Source organism: Ascaphus truei, chromosome 5 (assembly GCF_040206685.1).
Source record: "Ascaphus truei isolate aAscTru1 chromosome 5, aAscTru1.hap1, whole genome shotgun sequence".
NCBI classification, from domain to species: domain Eukaryota; kingdom Metazoa; phylum Chordata; class Amphibia; order Anura; family Ascaphidae; genus Ascaphus; species Ascaphus truei.
In genome coordinates, this window is record NC_134487.1 from 139,131,203 (window position 1) to 139,146,755 (window position 15,553).

Consider the following 15,553-nt stretch of genomic DNA (forward strand, 5'->3'; position numbering starts at 1 on the left):
GCCACACACACACAGCCACACACAAATAGCCCTGTTCCACGCATCCCCGCTCGCGCTTGCAAAATTATGCAGTACAGCCTGCGCGCATGCTTGGAGAGTTGGTGATGTCACCGCTATCAAGCATGAGCACGCTCAGTGGCAGCCTTAGGCCTCGGCCAAGCTTTCCCTAGCCTTGCGGGTGCTTTCCCTGCGCGCCGTCAGGGGGCGGGCCGGGGGCGGGCCAGTTACGTCACGGAGCTGGTTCGCCCTCATTGGGCGAACCGCTCACGTGACCGGCCCTGCGCTCCGGCAAGCGCTTGATTTGTAAAATTACCTAAGACCTACGCTTCCGCGCGCTTGCGGAAGCGTAGGCGAGCCCCTACTAAAGCTGCTCTAATTGCGGCTGTAGGGGCTCAGTGGCAAGCATGAGCGAGCGTCAGCACGCTTCAGCGAGTAAGCGCTTACCATGGCTGAGGCCTTAGGCTGCGTCCATAGAGATGGGAGCAGTGCTGAACCGCGCTGAGGCTCGCGATTTCATGCACATGCAGGCGAGCCAGCGGGCGCGATCGGGAGGCGGGGGGAGGCTGAGGGAGGCGGGGCAGTGACGTCGCTGGGCCAATTGCCCGCGACGCACCGGCGTCAACGTCACGGCGCCGACGTCACGGCGCCGTGACGTTGACGCTGCTTCGCGCTAATTGGATGTTTTCAGCCGACAGCGCGCTGAAAAACAGCTTGGCTGTCGGCTGAAAAATCCAACTCCTCAGCACACCTGCGGACGCTCGCGTGAGCCCCCTCTAAAGACATCCTCATTGAGGATGCCGGGGCTCAGCGCGGAGCGTCCGCACGGCTCAGCGCGGCTTCCCCTGCTATGGACGTGGCCATAGGCCTCGTCCAGGGTGGTGCTGAGCGGCCGGGCGCGCTCACGCTGGCCGCGATGAAACACATTGCGGCAATGTGTGTGGCTAGCGTGAGCAAGCGCCTGCTCGGCGCTTAGAGCAAGCAAATTTGAATTTGCCGCTCGCAAGCTCGTCACGTGAGCGTTTCGCCCAATGAGGGCGAACCAGCTCCGTGACCTCGTGGCCGCGCCACCAGGCGAGCGCGCACCTAGCCGATCACGAATCGCCCAGCTGAGCAGGGCGCAGCGCACGAGCTCCAGCGCGCACGTTCCCTGCCTGGCCGCAGCCTCAGAAAGGCAATACAGTACAGGGAATTATAATACAATAAACCGAAACAAAATCAGAAAATAGGAAAGGCTATCCCTGCCCTGGAGAGCTTACAATCTAAGCGGTATGTTGGGAAATTTACAGAGACAGTAGGTGAGGGAATAAGAGGAAAGAGTGATGTAGAGGTAATTATTATTATTATTATTATAATAGGTAAAAGTGGTGGAAAAGAGACAGTTATGGGTAGAACGCAGGAGACGAGCAGGAGCATAGCGAGAGATCAAAGCTGATAAATAGGGAGCAGCAGATGAATGGAGAGCCTTGAAAGGTAAGGAGGAGAACTTTGTAGGTGATCCGAAATTTGACGGGAAACCAGGTGAGGTATTTAAAGGAGGAGAAGACCAGAGGCTGTTTTGGGAGAAAGTGAAATTGTTCAAAATGTGAAACTGGTGAATGTTGGACAATAGCAGGCAAATAACCGTCTATATTTCACTAACATGCGTAACCTATTTCTTACACATGATGGTGACATACTGTACTGTAAGTAAATAGAATGGTACAAGTTTATTGGGCATCAAGGAGCCGATTTCTGGAGTTTGGTACAATTTGCTTCTTTGAATGGAATCAGCTTTCTAATCTAGTTTAGTATGCAATGCCCATTTCTCAGATTTGTGACTTCAGTACTGTAGTTATTTATTGATAAAGTGAAGAAACGGATGTATAACTAGGGAAAGGTTCTGCAGAAACTGTTAGAGAATATCATTATTACCATATGAGACCTGTGGATGCCTTCTAATTTATTCTTCATTTTATGCAAAAGTGGCATTGCTAGGATTTGTATACCTTATTCCATTGCAGTCTTTTTATCACAGTTTCCTGGCTGCATAACTGGAGCAAAACCAAGTCAAACATAATGTATTTTTGATCAATCTGGTTGTGTTTTCTGCTCCAATTCTGTATCTGGGAGATTTTGCTAAATATAAGTCTGTATGACAAATGACACCTAATTTCTGGTGTCTTAATAATTCTTATTTTGTCATAAAGTACTGTAGAATTCTACAGATATGAAGAATATTAAGGTACTTTCAATCTAGTTTTGGCTTCTGAAATGTAGGAAGAAAAGGGGCTGGATCCAGAAGAACCACCTTCTAAGGCCTCAATCACAGGTATAAACCATGAGCCCAACAATGTACGAAGTCTAACAAATGGCCTTTTTGACGAAAAAATTGGTGCATGTCAAACTCAATTTTAAAAGGGCTTGTGTGCCCCTATGTACTAACATGAGGACCACGTTAAAGAACATTTCAAACAGCAAATTATGCATCATATTTAATGAAGTCTTCATATATATGTAACGGTATTTCTGGCCCGGCCTGACCCACCCAATCTCACATTGGCCCCTGTGGTCTAACCGGACCCCATTACAGTGTGAATATGCCTGATGGTGCACCTGCTGGCTACAGGACTCCTGAGTCTCCCGCATGGTGGTGTGTGGGGAGAACCCGTCAGACAGGCAGCTGAGGTAGTGTGCTGAGTCTCACCTAGTTCCAGTGCAGCGCCTCCACCTCACCAGGGTCCCTGCGTCCGCATGGGGATGATCCTGGCGAGGAACTCCTCCGTGGTGCTCCTCTCTGTACACTCATTCTTGATAGATACACGAGAGGGTTTCTGGCTGAACTCATCTTTATTGACACGGCAGGGCAACTGCCCTCCACAAGGAGTATCTTCAGCCGCTCATCTCGCCAGTGCTCCCTTTAGTTAGGTATGTCACCCAGATCAGGGATTCACTATTCCCGCAGGAATCACTGTCCTGTGCCAGGTCCCTGGACACAGCCTCCCATGGAGTTACTATAACATAACTGACACTCTGATAGAACTTGAACTCCTTCCTCAGCTCTGACAAGAGCTGGAACTCCTTTCTCTGCAGAACAACTAACTAGACAGCAACTTTCCAGCAACACAGCAGCAACACAACTTTTAGACACAGTGCTGTGCCTTATGTAAGCTTCTGAGGCTGACACATCTCTGACATCACTAACCATGGAGTCAGAGCATGTGACCAGTCCCAGCCATACACAGAGCACCCCACCAGGGTGTGAGGGGAAACCTCCATAATTACTGCTGGCATGCCCACACTTACCAGGCCTTACTGCCAACAGGAGAGATGACTGTAGGCATTTTACATGACCGCTACATTCTCCCCCTGGTGAATCCCATCGTCCTCGCTGGGACCTAAATTTGTATACCTCTTTCCAGGAAGCACTGTAACGGAAAACATAATTAACATCACACAAATTTCCTCATAATACAGTACATATGAATACAGTCATCCGCCAAGCCCGCCCCGACCAGCAGCCACGAACCCGCGTAATGTCTCAGTACCCCCTTAATAATAGTGATCTGGGTCAGGTTTCCTCACTTCCCGGTTACCCATATCCAGGACCGTAACATAATAATGCCTAGGTGATCCTCTCTCTGGCACATAGGTCACCCTATGTTTGTGAACATTTCTCCCTATGCTCCACACTCGCATCAGGGTGTCTATCCTTTCTTCCGCCTTCTTACCTACAATGTCGCTCCCCCTATTGGCTAAATACAGCTCTATAGTTTCTTGGAGCCACGTTTCCCTATTGTCCTCAATTTCATCCATCAGGGGCTCCGGAACATAGGGATACTCCAACCCATGGGATTTTTTATATTTGGCTATTATAGCCCTCTCCGCCCTACTGACCCTGGTCAGATCAGCATTACCTGCCCTCCCAGGTAACACCCATGATAGGGGCTCATCAGGATCTACTGGATCTGACAGTGTGTCGGGACCCATGGGCGCTATGTCTCTACGCTCCAGCTGGAACCACCTCTCCTGTAATTCCCTGTCCCTCTGCTCGGGTGTAAACTCTCCCTCTCTCCACCAGAAATCTACCACGTCCTCCCGCCGGATGAGGAACCGAGTACGGTCCATCCATGCGGAGTACCCCTCAAATAGTGGAGCCCACCACCTGGTCTCCTTAAAGGGATTAGGCCCTGGTTCCCGGTCGTCATCAAACGAAAATACCCCTGACGACCTTGTGGATCGCGGTTTGGACCACCTTGAGGACCCCGGAGCCTTTACTGCCGGTTGGGGTGCCGTATCCGCCACCCTCAATTCTCCTCCTCCCCGTGAATCACCTTCCGTAGCTCCACTGAGCTGCCTCTCCCCAGTCCGTTTTTCCTCCCCCCCCAAAGGTATGTCCACAAGTTCCAAGCTGGGCGGTGAACCCGGTGACCGTGTGATAGGGGTAGGGGCATTAGCTAGGGCATGGGGTTGGGTATAGGGGCATGGGGCGGGACCCCACGGGGTTACGACCCGCTCCTGGCTGTCCGTAGACTGGTCCAAGGATGATGTCTCACCCTCCTCAGTCCTGACACCGTCTCTCCATTTTCTGGGCAATACGAGCGGTCGGGGGCCTTCCCCCAATCGCCGAAGCGTCGCTGCTTCCCCTTCCTGGGTTCCGCCGTCGCCACCGGAAGTGACGTCCTCCCCGGAACCGGAAGCGTCGCCATCTCGCGTTGGACCCCCATACGGGATCTCTTCTTCCACGACATCCGGTTGCTCCGCCGTCGCCACCGGAAGTGATGCCGTCCCTCCACGTGCGCGTTGGGCCTGGCGCGGCCCTTCCAGCGCTTCGCCGTCTGTTGTGACCAGGTAAGAGATAGGGCTTTTTGGCTTACCCATCCGCAGGGGTGTAGGCGTCTCTCTCCCATCTCCGCCAGGTCCTGGGATGGCGGGACTCCGTCGGTCAGATCGCCGATCTGCGGGGGACGTCCGGTCACTCACCCCACGGGGCGTCGTTCTTCCCGTCTGTCTTTTCCGCTCCGTTTTTGCTACCGCCAGCTCACGAAGGTCCTCATCAGAGTAGTCCCCTCGCCCCGACCTAGGGGTCGCGGGGCGGGGTGAAAGTCTCTTTGCCCCTGTCGCAGGGTTTAATCCAGCCGCCTCAATGGCCAGTGACCCAGCCGACTTGACCGGCTCCAGTCCCCTGTCTCCGGGACTCGCGCGGTTGATCCACAGCGCGCCCGGGGACTCAGCAGAGCGCCGTGTCACATCCACCGGGGGGTCAGCAGGCTGTATTGGGACGAATGTGGGCATAGGCCACAGATACAAAGTCCCGCAATGAGGGCAACGTGCCATCGTATTCACAGTACCTCCGGGCAGCCCGCATTGTAGGCAGAGCCCGACCACCGTCTCAGTATTGGCCACCCTCACCACCAGCACCCCGCCGGGCACTGAGTAGGGCTGGGTGGAGACCATAGTGCCCACAGTGGAGGAGCAGGCCATTCTTTGTACAGGAGTCACTTCCTGTACAGGTCTCTCCTTCTCTGTGGTTCCTCGCAACTGACTGGTGGAAGTTGCTGGATCCGCCACTCCCTGCTTCGGCTCCTCCCTTCTCTGACAGAGTTGAAACCCGCCCCCAGGGGTTGCTATAATGGGCGGGTCCCACAGGGGAATATCATGCCCCTTAATTAAGGCCGCACCTCTCTCAGTCCTGGTGGGCGCGGTCTGCGTTTTCGCGCCAATTTCCTCCCCAGAGCTGGAGTCCTTTCCCGCGGCTAGTTCCCGCCTTCTCCTTGCAGCAGCTTTTTGCACAAGGTACCTTTGCTTGCAAATCACCTCCACGGCCGGAACTACTTTTTGTAGTGGCGCCGTCTGGATATCAGTCCCTGGGCCCAGTGGGTGCATTCCCACAGGCCATAGTTGAAAGTCACTCCCCCTGGTAGAAATCAGGGGAGGGTCCCATAAACTCAACGGTTGACTCAGCACAGGGGCTGAATTAGTCACTGTCCATTCCGGCGCAGCCATAGCTTTCGCGCCATGCCCCCCTTCAGGGCGGGGCTCTGCTGTTCGCGCCATTCCCGGCCAGCTCTGTGCAAGTCCTGCAGCAGCCATTTTTTCTGTAACTGTCCCATGCGGTTTCCCTAGCAAGCGGGAACCGCCATTTTGGTTGACTTTTGAGCCCAAAAAGTCCATCTGTTTGCTCTCCTCACGGGGTTCTCCCCCAATTATAACAATTTCTTCACACTCTTCAAGGGTGGCCCCTCGCTGTCCCATACAGGATAAAAACGGGGCAGCCATAGCCTTCGCTCCGCTCCAGAGCAGCCTGGTCAATGACAACTCGGCGACAGTCTGCTCTTCAGTGGGTTGCACGCCACGGGTGCCCTCCCCATCAGCCTCTGTCCGCCATTTTACGTTCTCCGCGCCACGCGGCTCCTCCACTCTCTCATAACAGTTGTCGTACATGAGGCTCCACTCTGCGGGGCAGCCACCACACCGGTACAATAAAGATTAGCTCAGATGCACCACCACATGTGTACCTTATCTAGGTGTGACCCAGTGTTGCACTACCTCAGGCTAGGCTCACTCTCTCAGTGTCTGCTGTGACTCCTTCCTCCCAGTCTGTGCTCCCTACGGTGAGTGTCTGGAATGGCTAGGTACTCTGGCTGGCTCTGCCATGCAGTACTTGGGGCGTCTACCTGTCTTGGTCAGCCTAGCGCAGACCCTCTCCAGGACTCCTGACCAAGTTAACAGGCTGTCCCTTCTGGCATCCTACCAACTAGCACTGCCTCAAAGTGACTCGGTCAGCTATAGCCCGCTCCAGACCCCTCACTCCCTTCAGGCCCCTAGGTTGTCCCTGCGAACTGACAATATCCCGTCAGCCCCCTTACCACCCCTAGGTCCGTCCCTACTCAGCACAAAGTGGCAGCAGACACTCTCCCTGTTTCCAAGTGACCTAGCTAAAAGCCTGTCCTGTTGACGGATCTGATCTCAGCAGCTCGCCTCCAAATGTAACGGTATTTCTGGCCCGGCCTGACCCACCCAATCTCACATTGGCCCCTGTGGTCTAACCGGACCCCATTACAGTGTGAATATGCCTGATGGTGCACCTGCTGGCTACAGGACTCCTGAGTCTCCCGCATGGTGGTGTGTGGGGAGAACCCGTCAGACAGGCAGCTGAGGTAGTGTGCTGAGTCTCACCTAGTTCCAGTGCAGCGCCTCCACCTCACCAGGGTCCCTGCGTCCGCATGGGGATGATCCTGGCGAGGAACTCCTCCGTGGTGCTCCTCTCTGTACACTCATTCTTGATAGATACACGAGAGGGTTTCTGGCTGAACTCATCTTTATTGACACGGCAGGGCAACTGCCCTCCACAAGGAGTATCTTCAGCCGCTCATCTCGCCAGTGCTCCCTTTAGTTAGGTATGTCACCCAGATCAGGGATTCACTATTCCCGCAGGAATCACTGTCCTGTGCCAGGTCCCTGGACACAGCCTCCCATGGAGTTACTATAACATAACTGACACTCTGATAGAACTTGAACTCCTTCCTCAGCTCTGACAAGAGCTGGAACTCCTTTCTCTGCAGAACAACTAACTAGACAGCAACTTTCCAGCAACACAGCAGCAACACAACTTTTAGACACAGTGCTGTGCCTTATGTAAGCTTCTGAGGCTGACACATCTCTGACATCACTAACCATGGAGTCAGAGCATGTGACCAGTCCCAGCCATACACAGAGCACCCCACCAGGGTGTGAGGGGAAACCTCCATAATTACTGCTGGCATGCCCACACTTACCAGGCCTTACTGCCAACAGGAGAGATGACTGTAGGCATTTTACATGACCGCTACATATACAATGCACGTTTTATGAAGGTTTGCACTATTATACTGTACATTGTATTACTGATATTTTGATACACAAAAAATGTGAAATGAAATCTTGGTACGTACTGTAGGCCCACATGTTCTCTCTCATGTTGATGCTTTAAAATATATCAGTACCTGTCAAAGAGTATTTTTTTTCCCAGTGTAATTTTCTGTTCTTCACCTTGAGTGACACGTGTTTTCCTCGTGCCGGGTAAATGCAGATTTGACCACACATTTATTGCACTTTACTGCTTCCAATAAAAATTCCCACTACTGGTAAACATAAACTGGGCTGCTAAATTAGTGAGAGATGTCAAGGTACAACTACAAGTGACTCCGTGGCTGTCTTGACATTCTAATTATTTTACTTCAGCTCAATAGGTTAACCACTTTCCTCCTGTTTTCTTTAGCACTTTGTGTAATTTATAGTAGTAGTAGTGTGTAAGCTGTGTGTACATATATTGTGCTGGTAGTGTGCATAGTCTTCAGGTTAGCAGGGGATAGATGCCTAATGTTACCTTGAGAAATGGTTATATTCTGTGTGTTGATAGTGGATTCTATATATACTATGTGTTGGCTGTATGTATATAATGTTGTTTGCTGTGGGTAAATGCTGTGCATTAGCTGTAAATATGTACGGTCACCCGTGGTAATATCTGTGTTAATACTATGTATACTGTACCCTTTGTCTTACCAGTGGATGCTGTGGATTATTAGTGGATACAATTTATTGGGTCCATTTACTAATGTCTCCCGGCAGCAAAACTGGGGCAAAACTAATGCAAAAGCAGCACCATGTTAAAAAAAGAAAAGTTATCTTATTGAAAGCAATTTTAGCTTTTGTGTTGACTAAATCTTGTGTAATTCTTTTGCACTGGTTTGCCTCAGTTTTAAAACCAGGAGATATCCCCAAAGTGTCAGCAGAGGGTGTACTGTATACCGTGATATAGTATCAGTAAGTATGGGCTGTGTCTTCAAGGCGGGTACGTGTTGTACAGGTATACTAGCAGTGAGCATGTGCTGTATGTAGCCAATGGGTATGTATTCATGTATTATCAGCTGGTATCATCTGTGGAAATGAAGTTGCATAATAATGACAGTAAGATAGTTGTGGTATGCCTGATATACAGTACTGTACAGTAAAAACACCAGTTTTTGTTGGGTGGGTGTTTAAATAGAATAGTCCAGCATCATAGAGATGGTGGAGAAATGTCAGGAATTCAGGATCAGACGGCGGGGGCACAAATGAAAAAAAGTGCCATGTTGCCAAAGAACCCATCATGCACATTATGAGCTCCTTGCCCCCTCCTTCCTCAACCCCTCTGCCCTTCTATCCCCTCCCCCAGCCCACAGATGTGCAATGCTGTCAAAAGATGCATTGTGCAAAGGAACCAAGCACTCCCGGGGCAGCAGCGGCGGCGGCATGGCACAGCTCTGTACATTAGGAATAGATGTTGTCCTGTTGTGACAGACCCTCAGACCAATGGGCTGCTGTTTTGGGATCCCCTGGGTGAGGAAACTCTTCAGATGCCCAGGTTAGTTGAGCAAGTTCAGTAGAAAGGTCATAGGTGATAGTGGTCAAAGAAGTGTGAAGTAATTCATGTCCAAATGATTCTTTAGTTACTTTTACAGCTGTTTTAATGTATTGGATTCTGCTGTATTTTGGTTTCCAGCAAATATTGGGGGTGTAAATTAGCACTCAGCAGTGTAGAACTCAAAGATAAACAAGTCAATCACTTCCCAGCCTTACAATGGTCTTCTGGGCTTTTAAGTGCTTATGTTCTTAAGTGCTGTCTATTTGGAGAGAGCCTCAGTCTTCCAAAGTGCTGACATGCTCTATTCCTTCTTACTAAATCTTAGCTGAACAGGATATTAGAACATTTGGTGAGCCAGCACTAGGAAGCTTGTCCATTTAGCATGGAAATCTGGGATAAATCTACAAATGGCTGATTAGCCCAGCAATTGTCTTCGATTCCTAATGTTTTTTTGTTGTTGTTAAAATTAAACAGCTTCTACGGGAAAGTGCAGTTTTCCTGGCATTAGCTTATTATTTGACCTGGTTCTTTAATTTATCTAATGTTTGTCCCTACTTTGTTTTATCTGTGCCTCTGTTTTTGCCAAATTGTCTTAAACCAAGTTATATGCTGCTCAGAATTGAAGTTCCAAACTTCATATCTATTTATTTATAAAATATTTTACCAGGAAGTAATACATTGAGTTACCTCTCGTTTTCATGTATGTCCTGGGCACAGAGTTAAGACAAATAATACATGTTTACAAATACAGTTACATAATGAGCAGGGTATACATTATATACAAGACATTGCATGCACAGTTAAAGATAATTTATGTTATGGGCGTATGAAACAGTTACAGACCAGATTAAAATGTGTGACAGCCTTAGATTTGAAAGAAATTAGACTGGTGGTGGATGTGAGCGTCTCTGGTAGGTTGTTCCAGTTTTGGGGTGCACGGTAAGAGAAGGAGGAGCGGCCGGATACTTTGTTGAGCCTTGGGACCATGAACAGTTTTTTGGAGTCTGATCTCAGGTGATAGGTGCTGCATGTGGTAGGGGTGAGGAGCTTGTTCAGGTAGCTGGGTAGCTTGCCCATGAAGAATTTAAAGGCAAGACAGGAAAGGTGAACTTTGCGCCTAGACTCTAGTGTTGACCAATCTAGTTCTTTGATCATTTCGCAGTGATGTGTGTTATAGTTGCATTGGAGAACAAAACGACAAATTGAATTGGAGAGGGTGTCAAGTTTGCTAAGGTGGGTTTGAGGTGCCGAGCCATATACTATGTCTCCATAGTCAATAATTGGCATTAGCATCTGCTGTGCGATACGCTTTCTGACCAGGAGACTTAGGGAGGATTTGTTCCTGTAAAGTACCCCTAGTTTTGCGTAGGTTTTGTTGTCAGGGTATCAATGTGCATTCCGAATTTTAAGTGGGAGTCAAACCATATGCCCAGGTATATACTTGTTTGAGACATGCCTCTCAGCTCACCTTGCTGTAAAAGTGCCCCCTTTCCATACAGCCAACATCAATGTAGTTATCCTCTTCAAGAAATAAATAACCTCCAGTGATGTTTATACATTCATATTTAATAAAAAAAATAAAAAAAATCTGTTTGTTGGCCTAGTCAGGCAACTGAACTATTCTGTAGGATAAGATTAGACAAAATTTGGGACATTACTTTATTGTACAGACTAAAAATTCCCTTTATAGTTACATAGTTACATAGTAGATGAGGCTGAAAAAAGACATAGGTCCATCAAGTTCAACCTATGCTAAACCTAGACAACAGATACCTTATCCCACATCTATACTTACTTATTGATCCAGAATAATAGATCTAACACTTTGTTTAACACCTGAGCCATCATCATGTTATTATTTCTTTATAAGTAGATTTCTGATTTGCATTTTTAAAAATCATTTAACATAAAAAGGATCACCGTTGTTTAAAAAAAATGATATGGGGAGTGTTTGAGGAACTCAGCTTTGTGTCACACCATCTGATTTTCAGAAATTCATACACTGACTTAAATACATTACCTAAAGCAGCGTTTCCCAAATGGTGAGTCGCGACTCGGCACCGGGCCACGGCACCAAAATTGCCGGGTCGCAGCGAGGCTGGCCGCGCGGTGTCTCCCGTCACCTCCGCCCAAGTTAAAAAACAATGGCGGCGATTCCCCCCGCGGTCCCGCGCGCTTGCGCAGGGCAAGCAGGGCCCGCTCCCTTCCTCCCCCCCTGCTCCCAACGTGCGACGTAGGAGGAAGTACCAGCTCCTCTGCGGCCCACACGTTACATGGGGGAGGGTGGAAGTACAAGCGCCTACTGCGGCCTGCTTCCCCCCGCGGCCAGCTTCCTGAGCTCACCTCCCGAGCCCACCTCCCGTGCCCCCAATCCCACGTCCCGGGCAGCAGGGGATATCGGGGGCAGCAGGGGAAAACGTCCGGTGACAAGGTAAGTTACCCCACCCAGTCACTGCCTCCCACCCAAGTGTCCCTGGCCCCCTCCCTCCCACCCACCCAAGTGTCCCTGGCCCCCTCCCTCCCACCCACCCAAGTGTCCCTGGCCCCCTCCTTCCCAACCCACGTGTCTCTGTATCAGTATCAGTGTAAGTGTGTGTGTATCAGTGTCTGTGTGTGTATCAGTATTTGTGTGTGTGTGTGTGTTGCAGTGTCTCTGTGTGTGTATCAGTGTGTGTGTGTATCAGTGTGTGTGTGTGTGTGTGTAGCAGTGTGTGCGGCTGCGTGTATGTCAGTGGCTGGGTGTGTGTCAGTGGTTGCGTGTGTGTGTATCAGTGGCTCTGTGTGTGTGTCAGTGTGTGTGTCAGTGGCTGCGTGTGTCAGTGGCTGTGTGTGTTTGTGTGTATCAGTGGCTGTGTATGTGTGTGTATCAGTGGCTGTGTGTGTGTGTATCAGCGGCTGTGTGTGTATCTGTGTGTGTATCAGTGGCTGTGTGTGTGTCTGTGGTTGTATCAGTGGCTGTGTGTGTGTGTGTATATATCAGTGGCTGTGTGTGTGTCTGTGCAGGCCCTATAGGCCAGTATAGGCGATAAAATTTTTAGTGGGTCACGAAAAAGAAGTTAAAAAATAACCGGGTCATGGAAAAAAAAGTTTGGGAAGCCCTGACCTAAAGCAACAGGAACCTTAGAGGCAGCACTCATAATGACAACACTCCAAAGAGGAAATTATTTCCCGTAGCATTGTTCTCTTGCTAAATATATGAATATACTGATTTTCCACGCAATATATTTAGAACATAGTGCTAAAAAGAGGCATTGTAATGAGATTTTTTTTAACTGTCCTAATCCCAAGTGCAGAAGCATTTTTTTTTATGGTGTGCACAGGAATTTTGCTCCTGTCCTGTGCTCCCAAGATTCCTGTTCATCTCTCTGAACATTTCTTCCCTATATGATTGTATGTTTTTCCAACCACAGATCTCTTTTCTACTGACGTATTCTTCCAGTAAATAAAGCTCACCTTTTCTCAACACAAAGATCCCCATGGTTACAGACAACTCCCCACTATATGCTTGAAATACCAATGTTAAATAGAGGAGAATTTGAACTGCTGATAAGGAATATGCTAACGAGCCGATAGTGCAGATCTAGAAAACTTTAACCCCTTTGCACCTGGATTGTTACCCCAAAGGGGATTCTGGTAAACCACTTATGGTGCCGCTACAATATTTTTACACTGTTCCTTGGTCATACATAGAAAAAGTACCACCATGCGTTTATTAAACAAATCTAAATGTACCATCATACTTTTCCCAGAGTATTTATTTCTCTTTGCTCAGTGTCTTCCACAGGTAAAGGATCAGTGAACACTACAGATTTGGGGTTCCTGGACAGCAAGTCACATCGGCAAGACTACAGTCCAAACAGCCAAGAAAGATGTCACAAAGTGAAAACAATGGCATTAGGCAAGTAAATATCTGGGATAGTTTGCATGGACGTACTTTGGCCGTTACCAAGTGGATATCTCGGTTTAAGTGGGCCATCTGTAAATACATTACTGTAGAAATAAGGTTGTGGACAATATCGTGTTCTGACATCCACCCTAAATCATTTCCCATTTATATAGTGATCCATCACAGGTCTGACAGGTCACAGTATCTGTATGGAGGATCACTGGTACATAAGATATGTACAAAACCCTATTTTCAGCGAGTGGAGATAATATGCATGTTTAAATATATATAGCAGAGAGGAATTTTACCCATATAGAAGATGTCCATGTCACCCCTCTCAAGGCACTTTTTCTCCCTCTGAGTCAAGAACTTCGCTATCTTTCAATTGCGCCTTTAGTGGTCCACTTGCTAGCCCTTCAAATGAGATACTGAGCCACATTTACAAAGTGGTGCTATGCCAGAAGAGACAGTCCAGTGCTGGAAGACACCTTACCACCCTTTCTCATGAATGAGCTGTAAGGAATCTTCCGGTTTCTGATGGCATAGCACTGCTTAGTAAATATGGGCCACCTGGTCATGTTTCAGTAAGACATCTTCCATGGAGATGCAGGTTGTTCATCCTTGATTTTGAGCATAATTCAGTCTAAGACATTTCTAGGCACTGTAACAGTTCTATATGCAAATGAAAGCAAGCAATATGATGCCTTTAATAATAAATAAAGAGCTGCCTCATAATCCCCTAGTCCGTCTACATTGTGCATTCTTTAATGCAAATGAATGCAGCCAGAATTCAGTGTCTTCTGAGGACAGGAAATGCTGCAACATAAGAAGTTAAAGTACTGTAACGTTTAGGAACCTTCATATTTTCCACCTGTGGTATTCTCTTTGCTTATTCTTCTTCAGCTGTACACAGGTACTGCTTTCTTTTGTATTTTCATTTGTATGAACTAGACTTGTACCTTGTGTAATGAAGCATTCCTGATGTGATCGCTGTTGCAGAATTAATGGAGCAGAAATAATTATAGTGGAAACTCACCATGTAAGTTTTATGTAATTGTTCAACAGTGGTTAGATGTAACTCTCTGTTTAAAACCAAAATAAAAAAAAGAGAGACGGCTTTGAACATTTCTCCGGTTAGAGCCCTGCCTAAAAATGAACATACTTATTACAGCCAAGGAAGCCTGCTCTATTTACAGAGAAGTGTACTGTACCAGAAATCAATATTGGAGCACTCCAACAACGCATTACTTTCAGGTCCGGGGACCCCCTGCTTCCCGAGGTACAGGCCTCCGTATCGGGTGCAAGAATCTCCTGCAAGTTTAAATGTCCCGGTCACGTGGGCTGTGACGCGGGACATTCAAACTTGCAGGGGATACCTGCACCTGATACAGAGGCCTGTACCTCGGGAAGCAGGGGGTCCTAGGACCTGAAATTAATGTTGTTCAGTTCCGGGGACCGCCTGCTTCAAATTTGATGTACTAAAAAAAGTCTTTAATTCACACAAAATGATAAAAATATAATGAATGTGACAAAATGCAAAGCAGGGTCACATACAGTGTTTGTGTATGTATATATATATACATACACATACTTTATGGTTGCTTGTATATTTGTGTGTGTGGTGTCTGAAATGCATTTGTGAGAATTTGGCTCTTTGTTTTTTGAAGTGCATGCCGGCGCTGGTGAATTCTACGCATGCGCATATAAACGGCTAAGGCACATGTCAATTTTGTGTGATGATTCCGCCCGAATGTGTACAATGAATATCTATTGGGATGTATGCGCACGATTCAAGTCTGAAAGGCATGTGTAGTAGTTTAAGGGGAGTGCGTGCGTGCGTGACGCGTGCACGCTCCCGAAATCCTTGCAACGTACTGGGTCGCAGAGGAGAGTGATCTGAGGTCTGATTTATGTAGGGGGAGCGCGTGCATGACGCGCAAACGCTCCCAAAGTCCCGGGCACTTTCGGTCTCGCAGTGTAGAGGAGAGTGAGAGCCGGAGGTGTGATGTGGTAGGGGGGAGCGCGTGCAGGGTGCGCGCACGCTCTCGATCTCAGTTTCGTTCGGCCAACACAGAGCTGCAGAGAACTTGTGCCCCCCTTCTGCTGCCGCAGTCTGCACATGCGCAGTATGCAACTTCCATTTCATAGTAAGTCACAACTCCAATTCATTTTACCTTATGAGATTTTCCAAAGAGCCACATCAGCTAAGAAGTTTCAGTTCAATAATACAAATAGCGAGATTGGCTGTAAGAGAGGGACACAGAGAGAGGGACAGCTTCTCACTGCGCAGATCTTCCAGACTGGTG

At 48.4% G+C, this 15,553-nt stretch overlaps 1 protein-coding gene across 5 annotated transcripts in view; it reads left to right on the forward strand.

Moving 5' to 3' along the window:
* The window catches only part of SH3TC2 (SH3 domain and tetratricopeptide repeats 2), an 86,295-nt gene that overhangs the window by 8,319 nt on the left and 62,423 nt on the right, over window positions 1-15,553 (forward strand). For 3 of the 5 annotated variants that reach the window (XM_075600971.1, XM_075600975.1, XM_075600973.1), the window contains exon 2: window positions 13,134-13,259. In XM_075600971.1, coding sequence (XP_075457086.1) covers window positions 13,134-13,259 — 126 coding nt within the window. Of the gene's footprint in view, window positions 1-2,256; window positions 2,309-9,220; window positions 9,362-13,133; window positions 13,260-15,553 lie in introns of those variants that run through there. The other 2 variants (XM_075600974.1, XM_075600972.1) reach the window with 2 other exon arrangements.